The following is a 13,248-nucleotide window of genomic DNA, read 5'->3' on the forward strand; positions in this document are numbered from 1 at the left end:
TCAAGGTTATCAGCAAACCAGATAAAGAAAGAGGCATTTCTACGCTGTGTACAAGACCTCTTACTAATGGGAGTGATCCACACAGTTCCGCCGTCGGAACACGGGCAAGGATTCTATTCAAATCTGTTTGTGGTTCCCAAAAAAGAGGGAACCTTCAGACCAATCTTGGACTTAAAGATCCTAAACAAATTCCTAAGAGTTCCATCGTTCAAAATGGAAACTATTCGAACCATCTTAACCATGATCCAAGAGGGTCAGTACATGACCACAGTGGATTTAAAGGATGCCTACCTTCACATACCGATTCACAAGGATCATTACCGGTATCTAAGATTTGCCTTCCTAAACAGGCATTTCCAGTTTGTAGCTCTTCCCTTCGGGTTAGCTACGGCTCCAAGAATCTTTACAAAGGTTCTGGGCTCTCTTCTGGCGGTACTAAGACCGCGAGGCATAGCGGTAGCTCCGTACCTAGACGACATTCTGATACAAGCGTCAAGTTTCCAAACTGCCAAGTCTCATACAGAGTTAGTTCTGGCATTTCTAAGGTCGCATGGGTGGAAGGTGAACGTAGAAAAGAGTTCTCTATTGCCACTCACAAGAGTTCCCTTTCTAGGGACTCTTATAGATTCTGTAGAAATGAAAATTTACCTGACGGAGGACAGGTTATCAAAACTTCTAAATGCTTGCCGTTCATCAGGTTTCAGTCGGACAACATCACGACTGTGGCTTACATCAACCATCAAGGAGGAACAAGGAGTTCCCTAGCGATGATGGGAGTCTCAAAGATAATTCACTGGGCAGAGTCTCACTCTTGCCACCTGTCAGCGATCCACATCCCAGGCATGGAGAACTGGGAGGCGGATTTTCTAAGTCGCCAGACCTTCCATCCGGGGGAGTGGGAACTTCATCCGGAGGTGTTTGCCCAACTGCTTCATCATTGGGGCAAACCAGATCTGGATCTCATGGCGTCTCGCCAGAACGCCGGGAGCGGTGCTGATAGATGCTCTGACAGCACCTTGGGTCTTCAACATGGCTTATGTGTTTCCACCTTTCCCGATGCTTCCTCGATTGATTGCCAGGATCAAACAGGAGAGAGCATCGGTGATTCTAATAGCGCCTGCGTGGCCACGCAGGACCTGGTATGCAGATCTAGTGGACATGTCGTCCTGTCCACCATGGTCTCTGCCTCTGAGACAGGACCTTCTGATTCAGGGTCCTTTCAAACATCCAAATCTAATTTCTCTGAGGCTGACTGCATGGAGATTGAACGCTTGATTCTATCAAAGCGTGGATTCTCGGAGTCAGTGATTGATACCTTAATACAGGCTAGGAAACCTGTTACCAGGAAAATTTACCATAAAATATGGCGTAAATACTTATATTGGTGCGAATCCAAGAGTTACTCATGGAGTAAGGTTAGGATTCCTAGGATATTGTCTTTTCTACAAGAAGGTTTAGAAAAGGGTTTATCTGCTAGTTCGTTAAAGGGACAGATTTCAGCTCTGTCTATCCTTTTACACAAACGTCTGGCAGAAGTTCCAGACGTTCAGGCTTTTTGTCAGGCTTTGGCTAGGATTAAGCCTGTGTTTAAGACTGTTGCTCCGCCGTGGAGCTTAAACTTAGTTCTTAACGTTCTGCAAGGTGTTCCGTTTGAACCCCTTCATTCCATCGATATCAAGCTGTTATCTGGGAAAGTTCTGTTTTTAATGACTATTTCCTCGGCTCGAAGAGTCTCTGAGTTATCAGCCTTACATTGTGATTCTCCTTATCTGATTTTTCATTCAGACAAGGTAGTTCTGCATACTAAACCTGGGTTCTTACCTAAGGTAGTCACTAACAAGAATATCAATCAAGAGATTGTTGTTCCATCATTGTGCCCTAACCCTTCTTCAAAGAAGGAACGACTTTTGCACAATCTGGACATCGTCCGTGCCCTGAAATTTTATTTGCAGGCAACTAAAGATTTTCGTCAAACTTCTTCCCTGTTTGTCGTTTATTCTGGACAGAGGAGAGGTCAAAAAGCTTCGGCTACCTCTCTCTCTTTTTGGCTTCGTAGCATAATACGTTTAGCCTATGAGACTGCTGGACAGCAGCCTCCTGAAAGGATTACAGCTCATTCTACTAGAGCTGTGGCTTCCACTTGGGCCTTTAAGAATGAGGCCTCTGTTGAACAGATTTGCAAGGCTGCAACTTGGTCTTCACTTCACACTTTTTCAAAATTTTACAAATTTGACACTTTTGCTTCTTCGGAGGCTGTTTTTGGGAGAAAGGTTCTACAGGCAGTGGTTCCTTTCGTGTAAAGATCCTGCCTGTCCCTCCCGTAATCCGTGTACTTTTAGCTTTGGTATTGGTATCCCATAAGTAATGGATGACCCGTGGACTGACTACACTTAACAGGAGAAAATATAATTTATGCTTACCTGATAAATTAATTTCTCCTGTAGTGTAGTCAGTCCACGGCTCACCCTGTTTTTTACGGCAGGTCTAAATTTTAATTAAACTCCAGTCACCACTGCACCCTATAGTTTCTCCTTTCTCGTATGGTTTCGGTCGAATGACTGGATATGACATAGAGGGGAGGAGCTATATAGCAGCTCTGCTTGGGTGATCCTCTTGCACTTCCTGTTAGGGAGGAGTTATAATCCCATAAGTAATGGATGACCCGTGGACTGACTACACTACAGGAGAAATAAATTTATCAGGTAAGCATAAATTATATTTTGTATGGCTTCTGTAGTGCCTAAATGCCAGAGATAACTACTTTAACAAGATAAACATGATTCCCTCAAGGTGTTTTTTTAAAAGATGCTTTAAAAAAGGAGCTTGGCAGATCCCCAAAGGCAACATGTTCCAGGAGCATGGGGCAATAACCAGAAATGATTCTATCCTTAAGGTAGCCCAGAAACTGTTAATGGTGTAAAGGAGACATTCTGGACCAGAACTTGAAAGGAGAGGCCCCTGGGTGTCTGGAGGGGGGAGAGAAGAATAAGCATACACTTGAGTCACTCTTTTGATGTCATTTTAAAATGATACACACCTTATGTGTACAACAAGCAACTCTCTTCTGTTGCCCTTATATTTTTTATTTTGTACAACCTGTTTTATGTATCCTTCTATAATGCTGCATAAAAAGTTGACACTTTAAAAATAATAGATAATAATAACATGACAGCTACAAAATGGGCAACTTTGTACTATAATACATCTCAGATTTGTGTTACACCACCTGAGCTGCTGGTGCAATGCTGAATACAGCAAGCGTATTGCTCGCCGTATTCAGCAAGGTCTAGTGGACCTGATCCGCACTGTCGGATAAGGTCCGCCAGACTTTGATAAATTGGGGCCAAAGTCATAAATGTATGGTCATCACATTTCCTTACCAAACAAAATCAGATAGTCAGATACACACTTTATACAAGTAAACTATGTAATATATTTGAATAAAAAGCAAATATTTACCTCCTTGACTAAGAGATGTTCTGCTTTTTCTTCAGCATCTTCGGGCACTGTAGAATAAACAGTCTGTGTCACCCATGGAATAGTTTCTATCTAACAGTCAACACAAGAGAAAAAACATAATTGCAGTAAATTAAACAAGTTAACTTAAAAAAAGTCTAACGATTGTATAACCAGAAACAAATGTACATCACCCAAAGTTGTTTTAATCCATCTGTAAGACAGTTACTATAAATTAAGTTCAATACTTTAATTTGTTTACATTAGGTCTGATTCCTTGTGTATAAGAGTGCTTGTGTTTCTCTCCATGAGTACTTGGGTACCTCTGTCTCTATGAGAGTGTTTGTGTTGCTCTGCATGAGAGTACTTGGGTATATCTGTTGCTATGAGAGTGTTTGTGTTGCTCTGCATGAGAGTATTTGGGTATATATGTTGCTATGAGAGTGTTTGTGTTGTGCTACATGAGCGTATTTGGGGTATATATGTTGCTATGACAGTGTTTGTGTTGTGCTACTTGAGAGTACTTGGGTATATCTCTTGCTATGAGAGTGTTTGTGTTGCTCTGCATGAGAGTACTTGGGTATATCTCTTGCTATGAGAGTGTTTGTGTTGCTCTGCATGAGAGTACTTGGGTATATCTCTTGCTATGAGAGTGTTTGTGTTGCTCTGCATGAGAGTATTTGGGTATATCTGTTGCTATTAGAGTGTTTGTGTTGCTCTGCATTAGAGTACTTGGGTATATATGTTGCTTTGAGAGTGTTTGTGTTGTGCTACATGACAGTACTTGGGTATATATGTTGCTATGAGAGTGTTTATGTTGCACAACATTAGAGTATTTGGGGTATATATGTTTCTATGACAGTGTTTGTGTTGTGCTACATGAGAGTATTTGGGTATATCTGTCACTTTGAGAGTGTTTGTGTTGCGCTACATGAGAGTACTTGGGTATATCTGTTGCTATGAGAGTGTTTGTGTTGCTCTGCATGAGAGTACTTGGGTATATATGTTGCTTTGAGAGTGTTTGTGTTGCGCTTCATGAGCATATTAGGGGTATATATCAGGGATAGGCAAGGTGTCCGCCCTTGCAGTGTCCACCACAACCTTAGTATATATTTTCTTACTGATTAAATAATAGGTATAAAAAAAAATATGTAGTGTGAATAAAGTTAGTGGCTTGTCAAGAGACTGTTAGCGATATTGGGTGATAAGTTTTGTAATAAATAAAGCCTGTGGTAAATACTGGATGTGTATCTGCATCTGTATAATAGCACCCAGCTCTATACAAAGACACATAAGTGACACTGGCACATGCGTATAGCCAGACAAGGGCTAATTATAGAATCAGTGGTATCTGCATCATTTAAATAACACCCAGCGCTATATAATGACACAGTAGTGACACTGGCACATGGGTATAGCCAGAGGAGTATTAATATGCAATGATCTAAAAAGATCCAAATGAGGAGCACCAGGCGATGTTGGATAAATGCCGAAACGCGTAAGCGAGAGAATGCTACGCTATCCTTTTATATGTTGTAAATGTGATATATTTTAATTGAAGCCACAGAGCTGGAATAAAAGTTAAGTTTTATTTTTATCCAACATCGCCTGGTGCTCCTCATTTGGATCTTTTTAGATCATTGCATATTAATACGATTTTGGGAAGTTTAGAGTGAGCACAGGACACAGAAAACAGACAGACCCTGGGTAAGAGAGAGGATTTCCCACGAATCACAGAGGCGCCAGCAAGAGAAAACCCGGATGGAGAAATAAAGTTTGGAGAGAGAGAGGTCACAGCCGTTACTGCATTGATCGAGGAGGGAGCCTGTGTTCAATTAAGGTATGGAAAACCAAAGTTTGTAAAGGAGGCTCCTGTGGACCGACAAGCAGAGGAGACGCTGAGAGACCCGACAACACGAGTGCCACCAAGAGCGGGTAAGAAACTTGAACTACATATAACAAGATTGCTGTTTGCTGATCATTGCAACAAATTGATATTCTCATTAGAGACATTTCAATCTCTTTGTAACGCACACATTATTGGAGATAGCTCTATATTAAGAGTGCGAGTGAATTGGGAAATCCTCAACCCCAGGTTTTACAATAATAAGACATAAGAAAGACTGTTTTTTTGGTGCTTGGACTTTTTGTTTGTGTATAGTTATAGCCAGAGGAGGACTGGTTATAGGATCAGTGGTATCTACATCAGTATAATAACACCCAGCACTATATAATGACACAGTAGTGACACGGGCACATGGGTATAGCCAGAGGAGGGATGGTTATAGGATCAGTGGTATCTACATCAGTATAATAACACCAAACACTATATAATGACACAGTAGTGACACGGGCACATGGGTATAGCCAGAGGAGGGCTGGTTATAGAATCAGTGGTATCTACATCAGTATAATAACACCCAGCACTATATAATGACACAGTAGTGACACTGGCACATGGGTATAGCCAGAGGAGGGCTGATTATAGGATCAGTGGTATCTACATCAGTATAATAACACCCAGCACTATATAATGACACAGTAGTGACACGGGCACATGGGTATAGCCAGAGGAGGGATGGTTATAGGATCAGTGGTATCTACATCAGTATAATAACACCAAACACTATATAATGACACAGTAGTGACACGGGCACATGGGTATAGCCAGAGGAGGGATGGTTATAGAATCAGTGGTATCTACATCAGTATAATAACACCCAGCACTATATAATGACACAGTAGTGACACTGGCACATGGGTATAGCCAGAGGAGGGCTGGTTATAGAATCAGTGGTATCTGCATCAGTATAATAACACACAGCACTATATAATGACACAGTAGTGACACTGGCACATGGGTATAGCCAGAGGAGGGCTGGTTATAGAATCAGTGGTATCTGCATCAGTATAATAACACACAGCACTATATAATGACACAGTAGTGACACTGGCACATGGGTATAGGAAGAGGAGGGCTGGTTATAGGATCAGTGGTATCTACATCAGTATAATAACACCCAGCACTATATAATGACACAGTAGTGACACTGGCACATGGGTATAGCCAGAGGGGGGCTGGTTATAGAATCAGTGGTATCTGCATCAGTATAATAACACCCAGCACTATATAATGACACAGTAGTCACACTGGCTCATGGGTATAGCCAGAGAAGGGCTGGTTATAGAATCACTGGTATCTGCATCAGTATAATAACAACAAGCACTATATAATGACACAGTAGTGACACTGGCTCATGGGTATAGCCAGAGGAGGGCTGGTTATAGGATCAGTGGTATCTGCATCAGTATAATAACACCCAGCACTATATAATGACACAGTAGTGACACTGGCTCATGGGTATAGTCAGAGGAGGGCTGGTTATAGGATCAGTGGTATCTGCATCAGTATAATAACACCCAGCACTATATAATGACACAGTAGTCACACTGGCTCATGGGTATAGCCAGAGGAGGGCTGGTTATAGGATCAGTGGTATCTGCATCAGTATAATAACACCAAGCACTATATAATGACACAGTAGTGACACTGACTCATGGGTATAGCCAGAGGAGGGCTGGTTATAGGATCAGTGGTATCTGCATCAGTATAATAACACCCAGCACTATATAATGACACAGTAGTGACACTGACACATGGGTATAGCCAGAGGAGGGCTGGTTATAGGATCAGTGGTATCTGCATCAGTATAATAACACACAGCACTATATAATGACACAGTAGTGACACTGGCACATGGGTATAGCCAGAGGAGGGCTGGTTATAGGATCAGTGGTATCTACATCAGTATAATAACACCCAGCACTATATAATGACACAATAGTGACACTGGCACATGGGTATAGTCAGAGGAGGGCTGGTTATAGGATCAGTGGTATCTGCATCAGTATAATAACACCCAGCGCTATATAATGACACAGTAGTGACACTGACTCATGGGTATAGCCAGAGGAGGGCTGGTTATAGGATCAGTGGTATCTGCATCAGTATAATAACACCAAGCACTATATAAAGACACAGTAGTGACACTGGCACATGGGTATAGCCAGAGGAGGGCTGGTTATAGGATTAGTGGTATCTGCATCAGTATAATAACACCCAGCACTATATAATGACACAGTAGTCACACTGGCTCATGGGTATAGCCAGAGGAGGGCTGGTTATAGGATCAGTGGTATCTGCATCAGTATAATAACACCCAGCACTATATAATGACACAGTAGTGACACTGGCACATGGGTATAGCCAGATGAGGGCTGGTTATAGGATCAGTGGTATCTACATCAGTATAATAACACACAGCACTATATAATGACACAGTAGTGACACTGGCTCATGGGTATAGCCAGAGGAGGGCTGGTTATAGGATCAGTGGTATCTACATCAATATAATAACACCCAGCACTATATAATGACACAGTAGTGACACTGACTCATGGGTATAGCCAGAGGAGGGCTGATTATAGGATCAGTGGTATCTGCATCAGTATAATAACACCCAGCACTATATAATGACACAGTAGTAACACTGGCTCATGGGTATAGCCAGAGGAGGGCTGGTTATAGGATCAGTGGTATCTACATCAATATAATAACACCACGTACTATAAAATAATGTTTTTAATTTCAAATTTACCTTTGTGTCCTTCACTAAGGTCTGTACTTTGGAAAATGTCTGCTAAAGCCTTTGTCTGTGCCTATCCCAGGTATATATGTTGCTATGACAGTGTTTGTGTTGCAATACATGAGAGTACTTGGGTATATCTGTTGCTTTGAGAGTGTTTGTGTTGCGCTACATGAGAGTATTTGGGTATATCTGTCACTTTGAGAGTGTTTGTGTTGCTATGCATGAGAGTACTTGGGTATAGCTGTTGCTATGAGAGTATTTGTGTTGCTCTGCATGAGAGTACTTGGGTATATATGTTGCTTTGAGTGTTTGTGTTGCGCTACATGAAAGTACTTGGGCATATCTGTTGCTTTGAGAGTGTCTGTGTTGTGCTACATGAGCGTATTTGGGGTATATATATATTGTTATGACAATGTTTGTGTTGTGCTACATGAGAGTACTTGGGTATATATGTTGCTATGAGAGTGTTTGTGTTGCTTTGCATGAGAGTACTTGGGTATATATGTTGCTTTGAGAGTGTTTGTGTTGCGCTACATGAGCATATTTGGGGTATATATGTTGCTATGACAGTGTTTGTGTTGCACTACATGAGAGTATTTTCGTATATATCTGTTGCTTTGAGAGTGTTTGTGTTGCGCTACATGAGAGTATTTTCGTATATATCTGTTGCTTTGAGAGTGTTTGTTGTGCTACATGAGCATATTTGGGGCATATATGTTGCTATGAGAGTGTTTGTGTTGCGCTACATGAGAGTACTTGGGTAAATCTGTTGCTATGGCAGTGTTTGTGTTACTCTGCATGAGAGTACTTGGGTATATATGTTGCTTTGAGAGTGTTTGTGTTGTGCTACATGAGCGCATTTGGGGCATATATGTTGCTATGAGAGTGTTTGTGTTGTGCTACATGAGCGTATTTGGGGCATATATGTTGCTATGAGAGTGTTTGTGTTGCGCTACATGAGCGTATTTGGGGCATATATGTTGCTATGAGAGTGTTTTTGTTGTGCTACATGAGAGTATTTGGGGCATATATGTTGCTATGAGAGTGTTTGTGTTGTGCTACATGAGAGTATTTGGGTAAATCTGTTGCTATGGAAGTGTTTGTGTTGCTCTGCATGAGAGTACTTGGGTATATATGTTGCTTTGAGAGTGTTTGTGTTGCTCTGTATGAGAGTATTTGGGTATATCTGTCGCTTTAAGAGTGTTTGTGTTGCTCTGCATGAGAGTATTTGGGGTATATATGTTGCTATGAGAGTGTTTGTGTTGTGCTACATCAGAGTACTTGGGTATATCTGTTGCTATTAGAGTGTGTTGCTCTGCTCTAGAGTACTTGGGTATATCTGTTGCTATTAGAGTGTTTGTGTTTCTCTGCATTAGAGTACTTGGGTATATATGTTGCTTTGAGAGTGTTTGTGTTGTGCTACATGAAAGTACTTGGGTATATATGTTGCTATGAGAGTGTTTGTGTTGCACTACATGAGAGTATTTGGGGTATATATGTTTCTATGACAGTGTTTGTGTTGTCCTACATGAGAGTATTTGGGGTATATATGTTTCTATGACAGTGTTTGTGTTGTCCTACATGAGAGTATTTGGGTATATCTGTCACTTTGAGAGTGTTTGTGTTGCGCTACATGAGAGTACTTGGGTATATCTGTTGCTATGAGAGTGTTTGTGTTGCTCTGTATGAGAGTACTTGGGTATATATGTTGCTTTGAGAGTGTTTGTGTTGCGCTACATGAGCATATTTGGGGTATATATGTTGCTATGACAGTGTTTGTGTTGCACTACATGAGAGTACTTGGGTATATCTGTCACTTTGAGAGTGTTTGTGTTGCGCTACATGAGAGTACTTCGGTATATCTGTTGCTTTGAGAGTGTTTGTGCTGCGCTACATGAGAGTATTTGGATATATCTGTCACTTTGAGAATGTTTGTGTTGCTCTACATGAGAGTACTTGGGTATATATGTTGCTTTGAGAGTGTTTGTGTTGCGCTACATGAGCATATTTGGGGTATATATGTTGCTATGACAGTGTTTGTGTTGCACTACATGAGAGTACTTGGGTATATCTGTCACTTTGAGAGTGTTTGTGTTGCGCTACATGAGAGTACTTCGGTATATATGTTGCTATGAGAGTGTTTGCGTTGCACTGCATGAGAGTATTTGGGTATATCTGTCACTTTGAGAGTGTTTGTGTTGCGCTACATGAGAGCACTTTGGTATATCTGTTGATATGAGAGTGTTTGTGTTGCGCTGTATGAGAGTACTTGGGTATATATGTTGCTATGACAGTGTTTGTGTTGCACTACATTCGAGTACTTGGGTATATCTGTTGCTATTAGAGTGTTTGTGTTGCTCTGCATGAGAGTACTTGGGTATATATGTTGCTATGAGAGGGTTTGTGTTGCGCTACATGAGAGAACTTGGGTATATATGTTGCTTTGAGCGTTTGTGTTGTGCTACATGAAAGTACTTGGGTATATCTGTTTCTTTGAGAGTGTTTGTGTTGTGCTACATGAGCGTATTTGGGGTATATATATTGTTATGACAGTGTTTGTGTTGCGCTACATGAGAGTACTTGTGTATATCTGTTGCTATGAGAGTGTTTGTGTTGCTCTGCATGGGAGTACTTGGGTATATATATGTTGATTTGAGAGTGTTTGTGTTGCGCTAGATGAGAGTACTTCGATATATCTGTTGCTTTGAGAGTGTTTGTGTTGTGCTACATGTGCGTATTTGGGGCATATATGTTGCTATGGCAGTGTTTGTGTTGCACTACATGAGAGGATTTGGGGTATATCTGTTGCTATGAGAGTGTTTGTGTTGTGCTACATGAGATTATTTGGGTATATCTGTCACTTTGAGAGTGTTTGTGTTGTGCTACATGAGAGCACTTAGGTATATCTGTTGCTATGAGAGTGTTTGTGTTTGCGCTACATGAGAGTATTTGGGGTATATCTGTTGCTATGATAGTGTTTGTGTTGTGCTACATGAGAGCACTTAGTTATATCTGTTGCTATGAGAGTGTTTGTGTTGCTCTGCATGAGAGTACTTGGGTATATATGTTGCTATGACAGTGTTTGTGTTGCGCTACATGAGAGTATTTGGGTATATATGTTGCTATGAGAGTGTTTGTGTTGCTCTGCATGAGAGTACTTGGATATATCTGTTGCTATGAGAGTGTTTGTGTTGCTCTGCATGAAAGAACTTGGATATATCTGTTGCTATGAGAGTGTTTGTGTTGCGCTACATGAGAGTACTTGGGTATATATGTTGCTATGAGAGTGTTTGTGTTGCGCTGCATGAGAGTACTTGGATATATCTGTTGCTTTGAGAGTGTTTGTGTTGAGCTACATGAGAGTATTTGGGGTATATATGTTTCTATGACAGTGTTTGTGTTCCGTTACATGAGAGTATTTGGGTATATCTCTCACTTTGAGAGTGTTTGTGTTGCGCTACATGAGAGTACTTGAATATATCTGTCGCTATGAGAGTGTTTTTGTTGCGCTACATGAGAGTACTTGGATATATCTGTCGCTATGAGAGTGTTTGTGTTGCGTTACATGAGAGTATTCGGGTATATCTGTTGCTATGAGAGTGTTTTTGTTGCGCTACATGAGAGTACTTGGATATATCTGTCGCTATAAGAGTGTTTGTGTTGCGTTACATGATATATATGTTGCTATGAGAGTGTTTGTGTTGCGCTACATGAGAGCACTTGGGTATATCCGTTGCTATGAGAGTGTTTGTGTTGCTCTGCATGAGAGTACTTGGATATATCTGTTGCTATGAGAGTGTGTTGCTCTGCATGAGAGTACTTGGATATATCTGTTGCTATGAGAGTGTGTTGCTCTGCATGAGAGTACTTGGATATATCTGTCGCTTTGAGAGTGTTTGTGCTGCTCCTTGTAACCACTTCTCCTGTACATTTGCTGCTTTGTTGATCCAAACCTATGAACTAGTACTCATATGCATCTGCTGATCCTCTTGTTGTTGCTACTATTCCCATGAACATGCTAATCTGCTCACTTTAGCCTTTCTGTTCAGCCTTTACTGCTGCCTAAGTTATGTCCAGGCATCTATACAGTAGCATGTCCTTCATTTCAATGTGTATTTTTCAGTAATTTTTAGTACTTCAGCTTCTCTGGCTCCCCCTTGGTCTAGAAAACAACTTATTTCTTATTGTCCTTTGCACATCTGCAGTTGGCCAGTACTCACTCTACCTCTTCACTTACTTGTGCAACACTTTACTTAGGGTGTGATAGCAAGTGCTTGCCACAAATATCAAAAGTTGGACCTTTTCCTTTATTTATAAGGAGCCACATAAACAAGACCCTTCATATTTCAAGTGCTACAGTCTTGATCGATTGACATGTAGAGAAAGAGAACTCTCACATCTTTTTTCCCTTTACTCTCATGCCACATGTGAGAAACCTGTACAGACACATCAATGAGTAAAAAAATTATCTGATGTGCTAGAGCAGTGTTTCTCAACTCCAGTCCTCAGGATCCTTAACAGGCCAGATATTCATTATATCTTAACTAGAGCACAGGTGAAATAATCAGCTGATCAGTAACCATGGTTACTAACCTGCTCTCATACTTCAGATGATTTTTTTCACCTGTGCTCTAGTTAAGATATAATTAAACTTTGGCTCATTAAGGGTCCTGAGGACTGGAGATGAGAAACACTGTGCTAGAGCACTGATGCTTACTAATGGGGTTAACCATATGATTAACATCAGCCCCTGAGCAGCAATGCACTACTGGGAGCTAGATGAACACATCTGGTCAGCGAGTCATAGAAGGCATATATGTGTAGCCGCCAATCACCAGCTACATCCCAGTAGTGCATTGCTGCTTCTGAGCTTACATACATTTCAACAAAGAATACTAAAAGAACACAATAAATATGATACAATAAGTACATTGAAAAGTTTCTTAAAGGAATACTACACCCAAAATTGTATATTGTGTTTCAGACAGAGCATACAATTTAAAAAAAGTTTTCATTGTACTTCGATAATTGAATTTGCTTCATTCCCATTGTATTTTTTGTTGACGATATACCTAGAAAAGTGTCTAAAGCACTACATGGCAGTAATAGTGCTGCTATCTAGGGCTTTTGCAAATGAATAACA

The 13,248-nt window shown here is 40.9% G+C and overlaps 1 protein-coding gene across 1 annotated transcript in view; it reads right to left on the reverse strand.

Moving 5' to 3' along the window:
- Positions 1-13,248, reverse strand: part of DOCK10 (dedicator of cytokinesis 10) — a 618,846-nt gene that overhangs the window by 410,510 nt on the left and 195,088 nt on the right. The window contains 1 exon segment of the mRNA XM_053710021.1: positions 3,460-3,549. Coding sequence (XP_053565996.1) covers positions 3,460-3,549 — 90 coding nt within the window.

Source organism: Bombina bombina, chromosome 4 (assembly GCF_027579735.1).
Source record: "Bombina bombina isolate aBomBom1 chromosome 4, aBomBom1.pri, whole genome shotgun sequence".
NCBI classification, from domain to species: domain Eukaryota; kingdom Metazoa; phylum Chordata; class Amphibia; order Anura; family Bombinatoridae; genus Bombina; species Bombina bombina.